At 40.4% G+C, this 19452-nt stretch overlaps 1 protein-coding gene across 1 annotated transcript in view; it reads right to left on the reverse strand.

The window, feature by feature from the left end:
* Positions 1-14635, reverse strand: part of LPAR3 (lysophosphatidic acid receptor 3) — a 91830-nt gene extending 77195 nt beyond the window's left edge. The window contains exon 1 of the mRNA XM_007946162.2: positions 13900-14635. Within this exon, the coding sequence (XP_007944353.1) occupies positions 13900-14635 (736 nt within the window). The remainder of the gene's footprint in view (positions 1-13899) is intronic.
* Positions 14636-19452: the final 4817 nt, after the last annotated feature.

The raw sequence follows: 19452 nt of genomic DNA on the forward strand, positions 1-19452 counted from the left end.
TAAAAAATCTGGTAGTGAATGGAAGGAGAGAGACAGAGCAGTAGTTAGAAGCGGGTAAAGTCAGATTACTTTTTTTTAATAGTCAAATATACAGGAGAACAAAAATAAAGATTAGAGGCTGGAAATATTGGGCTTTAGTAGAAGGGAAGAAGGTAAGGTACAGGCAGGGAGATTAAGGCGTCTATGTCAGATAACGTCTATCTTCTCAATTAGAAGGTAGTAAGGAAGATAAGGTATTGGGTGATCTACTTCCGTAGTGATACTGCCTTGGAAACCCAAGGAGGGGTCACTATGAGTCAGATCCAACTCCATGGGAGTGAGTTTAGTTTTTTTGGAGGGGGAGGTGACAAAGGCCAACAAAGGTCTTAATGACAGCAGTAATGTTTGATTAGGTCCAACCTTGTTCTTGTCCATTCCCAGCTCCACTAATCTTAGTTCCCGTGATGGGTCTCTGCTTCCTACTTCCAGGTTTCTCTGACCCAGACCACCTACTTTTTGGGATCTCTGCCTCCTGCCAGACTTCCATTAGCTCACACCCCACTGGCTATTCCATCTGCTCACCTGCAGCCGCTGTGGGGACTCCTCGGCTGCTGCTTCCCTCCAGGTCAGGCTCAGCCTGCTGCTGACATAAAAAGCTTCCAGCAGCATTTGCTGTAATGGACCAGCTCTGCCTCTCTCTGACATCAGAGCTATCTGCCTCCCAAGGAGCTCTGGGACCCTCACAGGGATCCCCTAAGTGGTCTCTCATTCTCTGACCTGCCTCCCACATTGCACTCAGAATCATCTTCCTAAAACTCTGCTTTGCACTTAGCAACGTGCACCTTCTTCTCAACTCACCAATACCCTCAGTATCCCACAAAGGTTCTCCATTGCCAGATGGAGCATCTCAGCTGTGAGCTGAAGGCTAGTCACAGACCTATTGAATTTGGCATGAATAATTTTTATTTTAAAAAATTAAATCTGAATGTGTTTGAAGGGGGCATGAGCACTCCAGTTAGCCACAGGCCCCACCTAACCCTATTGCTCATATCCTTTTCCCCAGGCCCAATTCACACACAGATGTCATCTGCCTGGTCTCTGTAGACATTTGACAACACATTCCATACTATTTCAGGATTCTAGGCCTTCCACTCTCTGGCTTAAGCATGTCTCATCAGTCACTTTGTTATTACTATGCAAATTCTTATTTCAGAAATAGGACTGACCTGTTCTTCCTTCCCATTCCTGGCCCTAGCATCTATCTGCCTAGATATATGTATGTCTATCCCCCTTCCTGCCTTTCCTCCTATCTGCAGTGCCCTACTCTCTATTCTCCACTTGTTACATCCAGATCTGACTTATATCTTACCTCTTTGATGAGGCCTCATTGGACCATTCAAAGCCATAGCATTTTCTTTTTTTTTGCCTGTATCCCTCACTTGGCTCTTGTGTACATTTATTAGTTTCCCACCACCAACCACCCTTTTTTTTTTAATTAAGTGTCTCATTTCCTCAGATAAAGCTACAAAGTAGTACCTACAAAAAAGCCACACAGATCAGGATTGCTTTTGTGTGGCAGGAAGTCTGTTTCTCTCACACCAATTGACTCATAAACCTTGATAACCTCCCAATAATCTTAAAACATTAGAGATAGGACAGGAGAACAAGACTCAAGAGTGTAGAGGCATGTCTTATATTTAGTATAGTGCCTAATACTTATTAAAAACCAAACCAAACTCACCGCTGTCAAGTCGGATCCAACTCACAGCAAACCTTCCTTGGGTTTCCGAGGCAGTATCACTACAGAAGTAGATTTCCCAACCTTCCTTCTGAGAAGCAGCTAGTGGGTTTGAACCACCAGCCTTCTGGTTAGCAGTCAAATGCCTTAGGCAATACTTAGTGCTCAGGAAATATTTATAATGAGAAAATATAAGAAGGCAGAAATCCATTTTTATTCAAAAAACATAAAGCATAAAATAGGTCCACTGTTGAGAGTAAGGAAAATAGAGCCCTTATTGTGTCTCAGTGTAAAAGATCCAAGGACAGGTATATTTCACCAATGCAACAAGGACTCACTGGAAAAGGCAGGAATGAGGAAGTCTAGACTAGACCCTGACCACAGCACTAACAATGGTTTACAAGGTGAACTTGGACAAATCTCTCAACAGGTCTTGATTCTTCAAGGTAATGGGATCATTCCTTCACACACTCAGCAGAGCTAACAAACTTAGTAATCTGGTGCCTGGGGACAGTAGGTGGCTGGAGTGAAGGGGTAACTGTGAAAGCAGGAAGAAGGGCTGCTCACCTGCAATGTCTCCAGCCACTACTTCCAGGTTCACCTACCCTTTATCCCAGCTACTATGTTGATCCCTTCACCTGTGACAGGGCCAGGATTCCAGCAAACAAACACCCTTTACCCTTTCCCACCCAATCTGTGTGCCTTAGCTACATACTGGATGTAGCAGTTATTGGTTGCATTTTTTTAAATATGAGCAATGTTAACATGGATTTGATAAAATTCCAGATATCGAATGAGCCTGGTGGTGTAACACGAGGCATCAGGTAATAAGCACATTCTCCTTTGGCAGAATTCAAGGCCCTACGAGACAGTATTGCTTAATTCTAGAACTATGAACCTTCTAGGAGGCTGGATGTTAGCAGAAGGGTTGGATCAAGTTGAGTTGTAGAACCTCTCCCTAAAGCTTGTTCTCAAAGAGGTTAACATTTGAGAAGTGTTTCTGTACCCTACACCAGGAAATATCCAATAATTTTTCCAGGTGAAGTAGTTTCCAGTTTTCTAATAAAAAGAAGAAAACCAGAAAAAAGTCCTGAAGGAGGTAGGGTGAAAAGGGGAATAAGAGAAACTGAGCAGATTTAGTGTAACTGAATTGAAGACGATGTGGAGGAAATGGAAGAAGCCAGATAGAGCAGTGATTAGAGGGGAAACAAGGACAATGGAATTTAAAAAATGACTTCTGAACTGACTGCAAAGGGAAGCATCTGAAACAGCTGAACAGAAAAAAAGAACTGAGAACCAGATCTGAGAGGACAAATATCTACACATAGCAGAGGTGGACAGAGGACAGACTCCTAAAAATGTTACGATAGAACAGGTGCCAAAAAGTAGTAGCAATCAGAAAAGATGGAATAAAGTGGCATTTTAAACTTTGTCCTAACATCAACTCTTGAGGTTTTCTCAGTCACCACGTTCCCCCTCAGAATGGGACAGGTGGGTCAAACAGTATTGGGGGGAGGGAAAGAAAGTGAAAGGCAATTATATTTTGCACTTGCTGGTAAACAATTTGCCCTGGAAGCAAATGCCTCCCTCCCATAAAGCTCTTGTTACAACATCACAGAACACATAGGAAAAAGAATCTGCAACAAAGGTACTTCTTTGATAAATTGTTTCAAGACAAAAGTAGCAACAGCCTGAACTCCATGTATTTAGTATCAGTGCCTGGATGGCTTGACTCAGAGAACAATCAGTCACTCTCTGTCTGGTAGACTCTGCACAGCAACAAGATAGATCCTGCGTGCCAACAAGCTGTTCATTTCATTCAGCATTTCTTAAGGCAAAGCTTTAATTTTTCTTTCTTTTTTTTCCCCCCTGAGATATTTGGTTACTGAGACATGCAAGGCAGCAAACACTGAAAGCTGGCTTCTGCACCACAGGTCACCAAAACTGAAAATAAGTGTTTCAGAATTCTCAGGGACTTTAGTTAGCTTCCTTTGCCTCCTGCTTTCTGTGTGTTTGGGTGTGTGTATTGGGTTTTATATGTGTGTAACTTTTTTTCTTTTTAACGGAGCAAGGATGTTTTTGTTAGGTGCCGTCAAGTCATTTCCGACTCACAGCGACCCCATGCACAGCAGAACGAAACACTGCCTGATCCTGCACCAGCCCCACAATCCCTGCTATACTTGAGCCCATCATCACAGCCACCGTATCAATCCATCTCGTTAAAGGCCTCCCCCTCTTTCATTGACCCTCCACCTTACCAAGCGTGATATCCTTCTCCAGGGAATGGTCCCTTCTGACAACATGACCAAAGCAGGTGAGATGAAGTCTGGCCATCCTCGCTTCCAAGGAGCATCTTGGCTGTACTTTCCAGGACAGATCTGTTAGTTCTTTTGGCAGTTCATGGTACCTTCAGCATTCTTTGCCAGCACCACAACTCAAAAGCATCAACTCTTCTTCAGTCTTCCTTATTCATTGTCCAGCTCTCATATCCATATAAGGCGATTGGAAATATCATGACTTGTGTCAGGCACACCTTAGTCCTCAAGGAGACACCCTTGCTCCTCAGCAATTGAAAGAGTTCTTTTGCAGCCGACCTTCCCATTGCTATACGTCATCTAATGTCCTGACTGCTGCTACCATTGGCCTCGATTGTAGAACCAAGCAACGTGAATTCTTTCACAACCTCATTCTTTTCTCCATTTTTGTGATGCTGCTTATTGGTCCAGTTGTGAGGATTTTTGTCTTCTTTATATTGAGATGTAATCCATACTGCAGACTGTGTTCCTCAGTCTTCATCAGTAAGTGCCTCAAGTCATCCTCACTTTCAGCAAGCAAAGTTGTATCATCAGCGTATCTCAGGTTGTTAATGATTCTTCCTCCAATCCTGATGCCACGTTTTTCTTCATATAGTCTAGCTTCTCGGATTATTTGATCAGTACACAGATTGAATAAGTATGGGGAAAGGATATAACCCTGACACACTCCCTTCTTGATTTTAAACCATGTAGTGTCCCCTTGTTCCGTTCGAACCACAGCCTCCTGGTCAAAGTACAGAAGCAAGGATAAAGTCATTGATAGGAGGTCTGGTAGCATAGTGCCTAAAGCACTTGACTGCTAACCAGAAGGCTGGCGGTTCAAACCCACCAGCCACTCCTCGGAAGGAAGATTGGGCAATCCTACTTCCGTAGTGATACTGCCTCGGAAACCCAAGGAGGGGTCGCTATGAGTCGGGGCCAACTCCACGGCAAACAACAACGACAACAAAGCCCATGAACAACATCAAAAGGCCTGGGTTTTGGTCCTGATTCTTTTCAAACACAGGCAAGTGTCTCAGTACAAGTGAAGGAGATAATAGTACTTGACTAGATACTTGTGAGTTATCTGACTAAGATTCATTACCAAGATGGGGGCAGTTTCTTTTAAGAATGGGCTTATGGCTCTACATACCAGACATTGGTGCCATGACTCTTACTAAGCTAATGCTTGGTGGTCAGGGTCAGTCACACTTACAATGTTTTATTCATAAATATTGCAGAAGTGAAATGAATTATTAATGCAAAGAACATCTGTCACAGACAGGAATCATTAATAGAATTTCATGGAGTGGAGGCTGGTTTATAGGGACTAGCAATGCAAAGGCAGACATTTTAGTTCTGTGGTGACTATGTGATTGGATTGTCTGTGTTTCCAGTAACTAAGAGCTAGTGCCACTTGCTGACTGCCAGGCAGCCTCTGAAAAGCACACCTGGTCAGCTTCCTTCTGGCTGCTTGTCCACATTATAAAACCTGCCATCATGCTGGTGCCAACAACAGGTCTCTAGTCTCCCATCTCCACAGTATCTGGCGGCATTACTAAAACAAAGAGATGAACAGTATACTCTGCTAGCATATAAAGCAAGACTCTTCAGAGACAAACTAAGGCCTAAAAAGAGTAGCTGACATTTACTTAGCACTTACTATGTGCCAGAGGGGCTCTGGTAGCATAGTGCCTAAGGCATTTGACTGCTAACCAGAAGGCTGGTGGTTCAAACCCACCCTCCACTCCTCGGATGGAAGGTTGGGCAATCTACTTCCACAGAGATACCGCCTCAGAAACCCAAGGAGGGGTCGCTATGAGTCGGGGCCAACTCAATGGCACATAACAACAACAACATGTGCCAAGGCTACACTAAGTGCTTTCTGTACATTATCTCACCGTATCTTCACCACCTTGCCATGCTACTAGTATTACCCCCATCTGTAATAGACTATGTCACAGAAAGGTTAGGTAACTTGCTCAAGGTCATGCAACTTGGAAATGGTAATGCCAGAATTTGAATCTTGTTCTCTGACTCCACATCTCCTGCTCTCACCATCTACTCAAAAAAGAGTAAAGTTAGAAGAGTGCAGAACCATCATTCCCCAGGAGACGTCATAAGCATCACCACCATGACACAAGAGCTTTAGAACACATCAAAAGCAAGCTATATGTTGAGAGATCAAGTGACTTTATAATAAACTGAAGCAGCAAGCATGGGAAATACAAGTTCATTACTTCATTACTTGAGTCAAGGTCATTTTTGTCCCATCATTTATAAAAGGCTGGTAACTGACTATGAAGAGTAAGGTCCTGGAGCCAGTCTGCTTTGGTTCATATCTTGACTCTCAAACTAGTCTTGGGCAAGATACTAGAAACTCTCTAGGCTTCACTTTCCTTATCTGTAAACTGGTAAGTATAATAGGACCTCCTCTATAGGGTTATCATGAAGATTAAATGAAAGGGTAAAACATTCAGAAACATACATAACATTCAATGAATATTAACTATTACTACTTTTATCAGTTATGGGTCTATGGGCAAGGCTTCAGTTACTTTGTTTATACAAAAGATCTGTGTGGAACTGTTACGAGGGCTTTTGTGGTTATGTGCCGTCGAGTTGGACCTGACTTATAGCGACCCCTCCTTGGGTTTCTGAGGCAGTACCACTATGGAAGTAGATTGCCAACCTTCCTACTTAGGAGTGGCTGGTGGGTTTGAACCGCCAGCCTTCTGGTCAGCAGTCAAGTTGGCCTTAGGTACGACACTACATCCTAAAAGCATGTAACATGCTGACTTCCTCATTGTAGACACTTAAGAAATATTAATTTCTTTTCTCCATTACATGATAGCTCTATCACTTAACCTCCTGAACCTCAGTTTCCCCAGATTACAAAAGGGATATCGATCTACAAAATACGATACTCATCCACTACCCTGCCTCTAGGGACCTCACTTGTATATCATGGTCCACACCTGACCAAAGGCCAGGCTAGAAATGAGAAAATCTGGGTTCTCATTTTAGTTCCAGTTTGAAGATAACTTTGAAAAGCCATTAAACTTCCCAAAACCTCAATTTCCTCATTTATTAAGTATATTATAATCTCAGCACATGTATGCCAAACAGTATGCTGCATATCAGGGATTTAAAGATAGATAAATATGGTAAATCCCTAACTTCAAAAAGTGCACACTTCAATTCAAAACAAAGGTATGTAAATAGAAGTATGTAGACAATTAAGTGCATTGACTAAGGGGTGGAAAAGGTAGAGAGGTGGCCTGAAGGAGGCAGTAATCAAATGTACTGAGAGAGGTCAAAGAAAGATTCAAAGAAGGTAGACCATTGAGTTGGGTCTTACAAAATAAATGAGGTTCTCAGGCAGAACAAGAGTAAAGGTATTCATGACCCTTGAGTTGGGTCATATATTTGTTTCCCGGGCAAAGCAAGGGTAAAGGTATTCATTTATAGCATGTGTAAAGGTTCAGAGATATGAAACAGGGATTTATAAATAATTGATTACAGCTTGAGTAAGGGATGCGTAGAGGGGAGAGGTAGGAAAATAGTATAATATCTACCCTACTTACCTTGCAGGATTTCCCTGAGACCAAATGAAAACAATACATTAAAACACTGAAAAAAGCATCATGCTGCAGAAATTACAGGTAAAATTATTAGCAGTATTTTAGCAAGGCCCTTCATGGCACTTAATTTTCACCCATTTTCTTCTAGCATGTGAACTCCATGTATTGTTTCTTCTCTTACCACCACTCTGCCTCCTTCCTCTCTTCCCAAACGGAAGGCAGGAGGATTTAGCATTGATCTAAGTGCAGAGGGAGCTCTGGTGGCATACTGCCTAAGGCATTTGACTGCTAACCAGAAGGCTAGAAGTTCAAACCCATCAGCCACTCCTCAGAAGAAAGGTAGGCCAAACTACTTCCATAGAGATACCACCTTGGAAACCCAAAGAGGAGTCACTATGAGTTGGATCTGACTCAACAGCAGTGGGTTTTGTGGTTTTAGAAGTAAGGAGATGGGAAGAAGAAGTGAGAAGAAAAACATCCAACTCCTTGTTTCAATGACCTTTAACAACTATAACACTTTATATTTTAAGAGTTCAATCATTACTGGCCAAAAAAAGAAATGTTCTTAACCATAATCCACTGTAAGAAATACATTTTATAACACAGTCCAGTATACACAGAGAGAAAAAGTTATGAAATACTGGTACCTACAACATGTAATGCTGACAGTTTCTATTCATTTTATGTCATTTTTAAGACAGCGTTAGTTACAATCCCCTAACTGATTTCACTACTCACTAGTGAGCTGTAACCTAAAGTTTAAAAAAACAGCATCTTAAGAAAGAGGGTTCATGAAAATTTTAGAAGTATGAATCACAAATTTCTTTAGTCTTTCTTTTGCATTTCAAGATATTGTAAAATAGAAGTAAGTTCAGCACATTTCTTGGGAAACAACAAATCACTATGTAAACAGTTCACATGGTATATTATTTGACAATGAGGAAGGGATTTCCACATGGGGCTTTTTGTGTGTTTAGTTGCTATAGCTAATTAAGCTTGTTGAGAAATAGGATTTCAATACAGCACCTGTCTCTTAGGTAGGGCTTGGATGTTCTTTGGAAGGCATGATCATATGTCCCTACTGACTTTTAGATAAGAACGTTCAATAAGCAACTTCATTCATGCACAGGGCCACATCATACACCATAATCCAGAAATGAGGAAGCACTCTGCCTTAAAAAAAATAAATAAATAAGAAATAAAAAGAAAACCCACTGCCAGCAAGTCAATTCCGACTCATGGCGACCCAGTTGGGTTTCTGAGGCGGTAAATCTTTACGGAAGTAGATTGCCCGGTCTTGCTTCCATGGAGTGGCCAGTGGGTTTGAACTACCAACCTCTGGTTAGCAGTTAGATACCTTAGTCACTGCTACCAAAGCACCTTTCATTCTACCTTGGGGCTGATGAAATGGGAACTCAATGCCTAGACGCCTTTCCAATGATGAGCAGGTTGAAAATTCTTACCACTAGCATTACCACCCGCAACAATGAAAGTGTCTAATCCCCAGTCAGCTCAATTTTCAAAGTTTTAAAGCTGGAAATGAACAGAAAAGTGATCTAGTCTACCTAGCTCTTTCCAGAGGAGATAGTCAACTAAATTTTTCTGGCTAACAGTTAAGCTATTTCTCACTGCACTACAATGTTCACCTGTGCCCAGGGTGGTGCACAAGCTCTTGCTGTTTCTACTACTATAGTTTAGAGTATGCTGTTCTTCCTACTTGGAATTCTCTTCCTTTCCCTCTTGCCCATACAAATCCCACCAATACTTCCAGATCAAACCCTAAGCCCTCCAAGAAGCCTTCTGCAAACTCTATACCCTCTTCCCATCCCTTCTTCCTTCTCTGAGATTATGCTCACTGAATTCATGCAAACATTTGCCTCTTAGCTGTTGTTTAGATTTTACATAGATTTTTTTCCTAATATTTAAGATGTGTTATGAGAAACTTTATTTAACCTTATATAAACCTTCCATTTCTATCAAGAAGTGAATAGAAAAACTCAGTATTTTATCATGAAGCTATTTAAATCATTTACTCATTAAGGAAATTACACCTACTTCTCACAACCTGATTAGGTTCCAAAGATTGTTGTTATGTGAAAATCAGTATTGGACAAAAATGGAGGATGACCACATCAAGTCACAAAATGAAGGATGTCTACATCATTATTACATAACTGCCAAATTTCACCATTACATACTGCTAACCCACTGAAAATCATGGCCCAGCAAAGTTAACACATAACCTTAACCATCACAGCCAGTGTTCCTCTCACCTCATACCTTGGAATTCATTACTGCCAGATGTTCAGATAGATTTTTCACTATTGTTTTATATGCAAAATGTTGGTTAATGAGATAGTTGATAAGTGAGGAGTAGTTATAGTAACAAGCTGTGCATCTCCACATACTCAGAACCAGTACCTATAACGATAGTAAACGCCAGTACTGTTAATTTTTCTAAAACAGTATCATTAAGCAGTTGACTTACAAACTGGATTATTACATGCATTAGATATAGAAACTCTAGGAATATATTGTGGTAGATGCTCTTAAAAATGAGACTCTGTGCCCTGACACATAGCCAGTCCATGGAACTCCATGTCAGCTGTTGCCCAAGTACACAGACACACATACACACAAAATTGCTCTCTTCTTCGTCTTTTCATTCCCACCTTTGGTTTTTTACTGTTATATATCTAAATAATCAGCTGCCATGAGTTGGTGTCAACTCATGGCAACCCCATATGTGCAGAGTAGAATGCATTCCATGGGGTTTTCAAGGCTGTGACCTTTTGGAAACAGATCACCAGGCCTTTCTTCCAAGGCACCTCTGAGTGAGTTTGAGCTGTCAACCTTTCTGTTAGTAGTTGCATACTTAACCATTTGCACCATGCAGGGACTCCTAATGTTATATATTTTATTACCTTAAATCCCCAGGTTACAAACATTCAGAACATCCAGGCTCCAGATCATGCTTGCCCTTTAATGTTATATAAATTTGCCCTCACTCTGAAATGACTGAATCAACCTGTACTCACAACAATTTCTTCATCACCATCACCTTCACTTGCTGCACATGCAGCTTTTAAATCATAGAAAAGACTTCTAGTCTTCTCTTACACTAACCCGTTATCATCAAGTTGCTTCCTACTCATAACAACCCTGTAGGACAGAGTAGAACTGCCCCATAGGGTGTCCAAAGCTATAAATATTTCCAGAAGCAGACTGCCACATCTTTCTCCCAGAGAGCAGCTGGGGACTTGATGACCAACCTTTTGGTTAGTAGCTGAGCACTTAACCACTGTGCTACCAGGGCTCTTTCTTGTACTAAAAGGCTAAATAAGAACTGTATGCACCTGTTCCAACTTACATACAAATTTGACTTAAAGACACACTTAGGAATAGATCCTGTTCATGACCCAGGGATTATCTACTTGAAAAGACCTTAAAGATTGCCTATACCCCCTCAGATGAAGAAATTTAACCAAGAAAAGGTATGTTAATTTCCTTCAGCTCACCCTTGTAGAAAATGACAGACTTGGTGCTAAAACTCACATCTTCTGTTATCCAAAGAAATTAAGACCTAGAAATCTACAAACTTCATGTTACCTAGCTCTTTAGTTTCATTTCCTCTATCTCTGAACTTCCCGTCATCCACCAGATCCTTCTGTCTCACCACTGAGAAACTTCCCTAGTTTCTTGAGACCAAACTGTCTTCCTGCTGTTAACCAATTCCCCAATGTTGTTTCATCTCAATTCCACTACTTCTCTTATCCTACTTGGCAATTTCATTGTTTGTTCTGTTTTTTTGTTTTTTTTCTTCTCCAGCAGATAGCTTCTTTACTTTATATCCTTCCATAACTGTCCAAGTTATATATGAAATTGGAGCTAGGGATCCTGACTACCTCACAGTCTTGTCCTCCCTGCATGGGAATACTACAGTCTTTCCTATTTCATGTCATGACTGCTAACCAGAAGGCTGGTGGTTCAAATCCTCCAGCCACTCCTTGGAAGGAAGGTTAGGCAATCTACTTCTGTAGTGATACTGCCTCGGAAACCCAAGGAGGGGTCACTATGAGTCAGGTCTGACTTGACGGCACATAACAACAACAACATGCCATATATAATACTCTGTAAAAATAAAGTTTTGTCTTAAGTAGGCAGATGATTTCTCAAGACATGTTGCCAAACAAGCAAGGGAAAGCAACATAGACCATAGGTACTACCAGTTAATACCAAACCTCACTCTTTTTTCAAATAAATATCTTCTCTAGCTAAAGAGTGCCAACTCTGATTAATGTTAACCTTCTCTTTCTTGTTCTTGTCTGTATTCTTATAAAGAGGCTAAAAGAAAAATGAAGTGGTCAAAGCTAACAGGACAAAGAGGAGACCAGTAAAAAGTCCAAACCAATTAAAACTAGCAGCAAGAGTTATGGTGATTAAACATGTAGACCCTGGAGGCAGACTGCATGGTAAGTCTTGGTTCCACTGTTAACAGTTAGGTGACCTTGGTTAAGATGCTTCAACTCTCTGCTCAGTTTCTTCAATCTGTTAAGTGACAACAGTAGCAGTACCTATGTCTTAGGGTTGCTATGATAATTTATTACTATTTGTAAAACAGGCTAATGTTTGGTATTAGAAACAACATAAATATTTGTTAACTAAAAGAAATCCAGAGTTTGAAATTATCTTCACAATGGTACTGTGTGTCTGATGACCCACACATCTTCTAGCAGCTTCAGGACCTAGAGGCTCCCATATGATGTCACATATATCCTGTATCCTCTAATAGAAACTGTTTCCAAGAATTCCTTTAAAATACTTTTAGAACACGGCAGGAATTTACTCCTTGACCTCTCTCGGTAATAGTTCCCATTGCTGCAGCCACCACACTTGGTGAAAATGGCCTGCCTACTTAGAAAACAAGGTCTATGAAACTACAAAATCCTTGTTTGCCCACACACTGCAAATTCTACCTGTAACCCAGGCCTGCAGTTGAAAGCCATCAGCCACTTAACATAGAGAAAATAAACAGAAAGTTTTACCATACCAGAAGTGTCTTCTTCACAGGGCAAAGCAAAACCCCTCACAGAATGTCCACACTCACTGTCCCAAATCTTCTCTTCCCTTTCTTAATTTCACTCCACTCAGGCTCTCAGCTATATCCACTTTGCTAAATCCAGTAAGACCTCATCTTACTTCACTTTGCAGCAGTACTAATGCTGCTTATACTCCCTTTTCTTTGCGTGCTTTCTTCTCTTGGCTTCTAGGCCACAATAGTCACTTGGATTTTCTGGGTACTCCTTCTAGAGCTCCTCATCTCCCCAACCTATTTTATCCATCAATAGTTCTTCTCTTCTCCATCCAAATTCACTCCCATAGTGAGCTCATCATAATACCATTTCTTCTTTCCCTGACTTCCAAATGTGTACCGCAGCCCAAACCTCAGTCCTGAATGCCTGACTCTTGCAGCCAACTGCCTACTCAATATGTTCACTTCAATGTATAATATGATTCTAAACTTGCCCAAAACCAAACTCCTCATCTTCTCCCCAAAACCAGCTATTCTGCAATCTTCCCCCATCTCAGTTAATGGCATCCCCCTACCTTACCCTCCTCCTTCACCTTCTCCCATACCTTACCAGGCAGTAAATTCTGTCAAGTCTACCTCTAAAATATATCCAGAATCTGACCACGCTTTACCACCTCCAAACTGCCCTCTGGTCCAAGCCACCATTTCTCCCCTCTTATCTTACTCAGAAAAGCCAAAGTCTTTATGATAACTACATGGCCCTGTATACCTTGAACTCTTCCCCATCAGCTCCCTGATCTCACCTCCTACTCCCACCTCACCTTCTCCACTCCAGCCACAATGGCCTCCTTGCTTCAAACACACTAAACATATGCACACCTCAGGGCTTCGTTGCTTACTTTACCTTCTGCTTGAAACAATGAATCCCTCACTGCCTTCTTCACATCTCTGCCCAAAAGTCATCTTCTAGGTAAAGCTGTCCTTCATACACCTTGTTAAAAATGCAGTCTTCACTTGCATAGCACTCCTTGTCTCCCCTCTCTGTTTTATTTTTTTTTGTAAGAAGCAACAACATTTTATTATATAAATTTAACTTATGTTGCTTGCTGTCTTGTCTTCTCCCACTAGAATATAAGTTCCAGGCAGGTGGAGATTTTTTCTTTATTTATTCACTGCTACATTCATAGTGCTAAAAAGAGCCTTGCACGTAGTAGACATGCAATAAATATTAGCTGAATGAGTGGGAACAAAGGCTAACTTAGGTCCTCTTACCTAAAACAGTCATTACTGTCTTCATTAGCTTCATGGGTGTCCTCCGGCGGCTGATGGACCCACTTGTATGTGGAGACAAGACATTAGTTTTCCTCTTGACGTACATGTAGATCCGCAGGTACACCACAACCATGATGAAGAATGCCATGAGGTTGGACACGGTCCAGAAAATGAGGTAACTCCTGCTATAAATGGGGGCCAGGGAAGAGCAGGTAGCGATGTCACAAAGGCAATTCCAGCCCAACGTGGGGACTGCCCCCATGAAGATGGCAATGGCCCAGATGAGCAAAATGAGCAGCGTCACCCTCTTTTTGGTCAGGTTGCTGTGGATCCGCATCCTCATGATTGACATGTGCCTCTCTACAGCAATAACCAGCAAATTGGTCAGGGAGGCGGTTAAACTCGCGTCCAGGAGCCCCTGGCGGAGAAACCAGCGGTTGACAGTCAAAGTTTTTGAAACAGGGCCAGTGTTAAACATCAGAAATACATAAGCAATTCCAGCAAAGAAATCTGCAGCAGCTAAGTTAGCCAACAGGTAGTAGAAGGGAAAATGAAACTTTCTGTTTTTGATCACTGCTGCAATGACCAGAGAATTAGAGAAAAAAATAAACAAGCAGAAAAATGTTCCAAAACACAAAACAATCACAAGCTTCGTCCCCGTCCATTCATCGGCAGTGTCAGTGTTTGTCCTATTATAAAAATAGTCCATCCGCTTATCATAGTGACATTCATTCATTGTGGAGAAGAACTGGACATCCTAGAAAGAAATGTAAAGAAGAAACAAAGATCACTATTGTAAAATCAGTCACTAAACCATTTGCCACCACTAAGCCCTTTCCTTCTGGCCAACTCCTATGAATCCTTCAGGTCTCAGCATAAATATTCCTTGCTCCAAGATGCTAGCTCCTGACTTCTATCATAGCATTTATCTTGCATTGGTAATTTCAGTCTGTTTCCCAGGCTATGCTGCAAGCTTTATGAGGGAGGAGCTACATCTATATGATAACCCATTATAACCCCCACTGCTGCCCTGCCTATCTCATGACAGGTATTTGGTGAGCAGCTGGCTAGCTGGCTGGATGAATGAATGATCTTAGGGACAATATTAGGTCAGAGATGCTGAGCTCTGCATTGGTAACTACAATACAGCACATTAATATGCTCTCTCCTGGTGGTTTCTAGTTCATTTCTTATTTATGAATTATGTGCACAAATCAAGGGCAGGTTGGCAACACCAGGTACATCCTTGCCAAGATAACGGAGTGGGGTGAATTACTTTTCACATGATGAGCAAATGACTTCCCCAAGAGCTCAATTTTCCAGTACTTCTGATAACCATTCCTAGTCTTCCTTTTACCTTCTTTTGGTTTCAAGTTATAATTGAAACACTCACTCATTAACCATATGGTGCAGGGCTAGAGATTTGTTCTCAATATCTCTTCTTTACTATTTGGTTCACTTTCTCTTAATACTCTCCTAACCCAAATTACCAATGTGAATGTTTACTGGATTTTCCAACTTAATCACTTCAAGTCAGTTTCTCAACCTGGGCTCTTTCCAACCCAGCAGGTGGTATAATGTCAGTGTTGCTCATATCCTTTAAAAAGTCCATCTGCTTATCACAGTGACACTCAGTCACTGTGGAGATGAGTTGGACAGGCCTTCATTAACAAGACTGAGATCTGGAATTTGGGCAGACCTCCAACCAAATTGGACGTTAGAAAATAACTGTCAAGTGAGGAGCGAGCTATTGGGACATACAGCAAAGTAGACTACAAACTGGGATATCAGCCAGACAGAGAAGTAACAAATCTCAGAAAAAGATCTCTCAGACTCCCAGAGTGAGGGATGATTCTGGCCCAAGAGTAGCTGGGCAAGGGCTCTAAGGATGCCCATCAGTCTATGCTTGGTGGGGAGGGTCAGGTGTCTTGACTCACAGTGGTCTAGCCACAGCCCTGAAGAACCCTCTCAAAGGACCCTCTCAAAGGAGACTTAAATGTAAATCTTCTGGGGAGACTGACTGTGGGCTCACTCACAAGGAACTAGCTACAACTTATTTGTTGGAAAACTGGAAATCCAAGAAGCCCAAGTGTTGAACAGTTCTTTGGTGGGAATGAAGTGCCTCTAACATTGTAAGCCTAATAGAAATTCTCAGCATTTAAGGTTCTTGCAAATTGTCCGATCCAATACTGCATCTAGAATCAAGTAGAACAATCAATCAAGTAAAACAATCAATGTTTTAAGTGGTAAACAATAGAAATTTTCTCAGACTTCTTTTTAATTTGTATTTTACTAGTGTAATACTACTTTTAAATGAATTAAAAAAAAAAAAACAACTCACTGCCGTCAAGTGATTTGACTCATAGTGACTCCTTCTTGGGTTTTCATAGTGCCTAAGGCATTTAACTGATAACCAGAAGCCTGGTGGTTCAAACCCACCAGCCACTCCTTGGAAGGAAGGTTAGGCAATCTACTTCCATAGTGGTATCACCTCGGAAACCCAAGGAGGGATCACTATTAGTCAGGTACGACTTGATGGCAGTGCGTTTCGTATCTTCCTTCCAAGGAGTGGCTGGTGGGTTTGAACCACCAGCCTTCTGGTTAGCAGTCAAATGTCTTAGGCACTATGCCACCAGAACTCCCTTTAAATGAATTAGGTACTTACTTTTCTTCTTCTTTTTTTTTTTCCAGTATGCTTAAAATAAGCAAACTGGGAACAGTATCAAGGGACAAATGATTCTAGTGTCTTTCAATTACAAGGAAGGAGGACTCAATTTTAATAATGGCAAAACAAAAATGACTCTCTTTGGTACACATTCACTAATTTTTAACTGTCAGTATCAAATAACTCCATATAGCAGGCCAATCTAACTGTAGTATATCATATAATTTCCCCAAATTAAAAATATAGATACATATGGTAATTTAATGCTTCATAGTACTCCATTATATGAATAAATGACATTTAATTTGACTCATCTCTAAATGTTAAGGTTGTTTCCAGTATTTTGCTATTATAAACAAGGCTACATTCTTTTTTTTTCTTTTTCCTCTGATTGTGATTTGGGTGATAGTTTACAGAGCAAATTTCATTTTCCATACAGTAGTTCATACACATTTTGTTTCATGACATTGCACAAGGCTACATTTTTGTGCATTAATCATGACATACCTGTATTATTTCCTTGGGGGAAAAAAATCATAGATTTGACATTGATAGGGCATAAGATGGGAACTTTTAAAAAGGTTTCTGAGACATATTGTCAAACTACTCTTGAGATAGCTTTACTTCTAATTCCACCAGCAGCATACAGAAATAGAATAAAAGACACAAATCTAGTGAGACTCAATTTAAACACCAAAAAAGAAAATGTGGCTTTCAACATATTGAAATATATAGAAATTAAATACAAGAAGCACATAAGAAATTTTAATGATATCATTATGCACCCTTTCACTAATTAAAAATTATTATGTAATTTTACTTTGTTATATGCCCTAGAAAGGCACTCTGGTGGTATAGTGCCTAAGGCATATGACTGCTAACCAGAAGGTTGGTGGTTTAAATCCATTAGCTGCTCCATGGAAGGAAGATGGCTCAATCTACTTTCCATAAAGATTTATCACCTTGGAAACCCAATGGAGGTCACTATGAGTCATAATCAATTCAGTGGCAGGGAGTTGTTTTTTTTTCCTTTTTTTTTTCTTTTGTTTATATGCTCTAGATAATTAAGCTCTGGTGGTGTACTGCCTAAGGGATTTCACAGCTAACTAGAAGGCTGGTGGTTCAAACCCACCAGCCACTCCTCAGAAGGAAGACTGGGGGGGGGGGCAATCTACTTCCACAGAGATACAGCCTTGGAAACCCAAGAAGAGGTCGCTGTGAGTCAAGACCGACTCCAGGGCAGTGAGTTAGGGTTTTTTGGTTTAGATAGTTAGGAGAAACATATTTACATATTTAACATTTAGAATATATAGTTTGTTCAGTAATTCATTAGCAATATCAAAATAATATGTCAGAAAGACCTTGGAATTAAGGTACAATAAAAAATAATACTAAGTTAAAATTTTCCTAATTTTCTTTTGAATGGGTTTTAAATTCTCGTTATGGTTCTTAAATTTGGTTGCATTTATAATTCTATAATGCACTTAAACCTCAGTAAATTTTTGCTTCAAATTCAATTTTCTCCCATTAAAGTCAAAATGTTATACTCTTAAACATGTTTTAGCAAAACTGTCCTGAGACTGAGAAGTAGTTTTGTCTTACAAAGCTGACGTATCAGAGAACAAAGTCTGGTTCATCAGAGCTTCCACTAAGCAGCTCCCTACCTCCTACCCCATGGATTCTACTTTTGCTTTTGGAAGATGTAAATGACGAGAGCATATTAAGTTCATATAGGATAATTGTGAAAAAGATAACTTTCATCCATGGGATGCAATATTATGCCACCATTGAAAATCATCATTACCACGGAGCTGTTGTAATATGAGAAAAATCATGTCATTATTTAAATTGCAAACTACGTGTTGTTGTTATGTGCCGTCAAGTCATACCCGACTCACAGCGACCCTTCCTTGGGTTTCCGAGGCAGTATCACTATGGAAGTATATTGCCCCATCTTCCTTCCGAGGAGTGGCTGGTGGGTTTGAACTGCCAGCCTTCCGGTTAGTAGTCAAGTGCCTTAGCCACTATGCAAACTACCTAGGTATATATATATTTGTGTGTATGTATATGCATCAGTATATCGAATGCACTATTTTTAAAAGGTATAAAGATAAGGAAAAACACCCCAAAATAGTTTGTTGTAAATAGTAATTAGTTAATTAGTAAATAGTTAATAATGGTGGAATTGTGGTTCATTTTTAAAGTTTTTCTAAAATTTTCTATTTCCCACATCGTCTATAAGAAAAATAATAAAGACTTTTTACATATATGGAAGGAAACTTTCTTTGTTGGTTACCAGGGAAGGGAGAGAATGGGAGGGGACACTGCAAAAATAAATAAAGACTTTTTAAAGCTAGTCTACGAATTTTGTCACAGGGGCATCATTCTACTTAATTTATTCTATGTTTTTTCTACATATGTAAAAAAAATCGAACTTAATATTTAAAGGAAAAGCCTCAATTCATTTATGTTCATTTTACTCTTACTGGGTAATTTCAAAGTTTTTTGGTAATAATGAAAATAGAATAGTTTTGTAGTTAAAATGTCATATAACCACAAAACTTTACTTGCTGATAACTACCTATATCGGAATATCCCTTTACAACTCTCCTATAAAACATTCTACTGTTATCACCCCAGAGCTCCAAAAACAAATAACTGCAAATTCTGTGAATTAGCAGGTTTTTTTTTTTTTAATTGTGATTTGGGTGAAAGTTTACAGAGCAAAATCACTTTCCATACAGCAGCTCACATACATACACTTTGTCTCATGACATTGACTACAATTACTACAATGCAAAAGCTCCCCTCCCACTTCCTCCCCATAATTACCTCTTCCCTGTGTCCTTTCCTCCATGCACTCCTGCCCCTGAGCTGTCATCCTATGC

Source organism: Orycteropus afer, unplaced genomic scaffold (genome assembly GCF_000298275.1).
Source record: "Orycteropus afer afer isolate SDZICR_OR568_19922 unplaced genomic scaffold, OryAfe1.0 scaffold00152, whole genome shotgun sequence".
NCBI classification, from domain to species: domain Eukaryota; kingdom Metazoa; phylum Chordata; class Mammalia; order Tubulidentata; family Orycteropodidae; genus Orycteropus; species Orycteropus afer.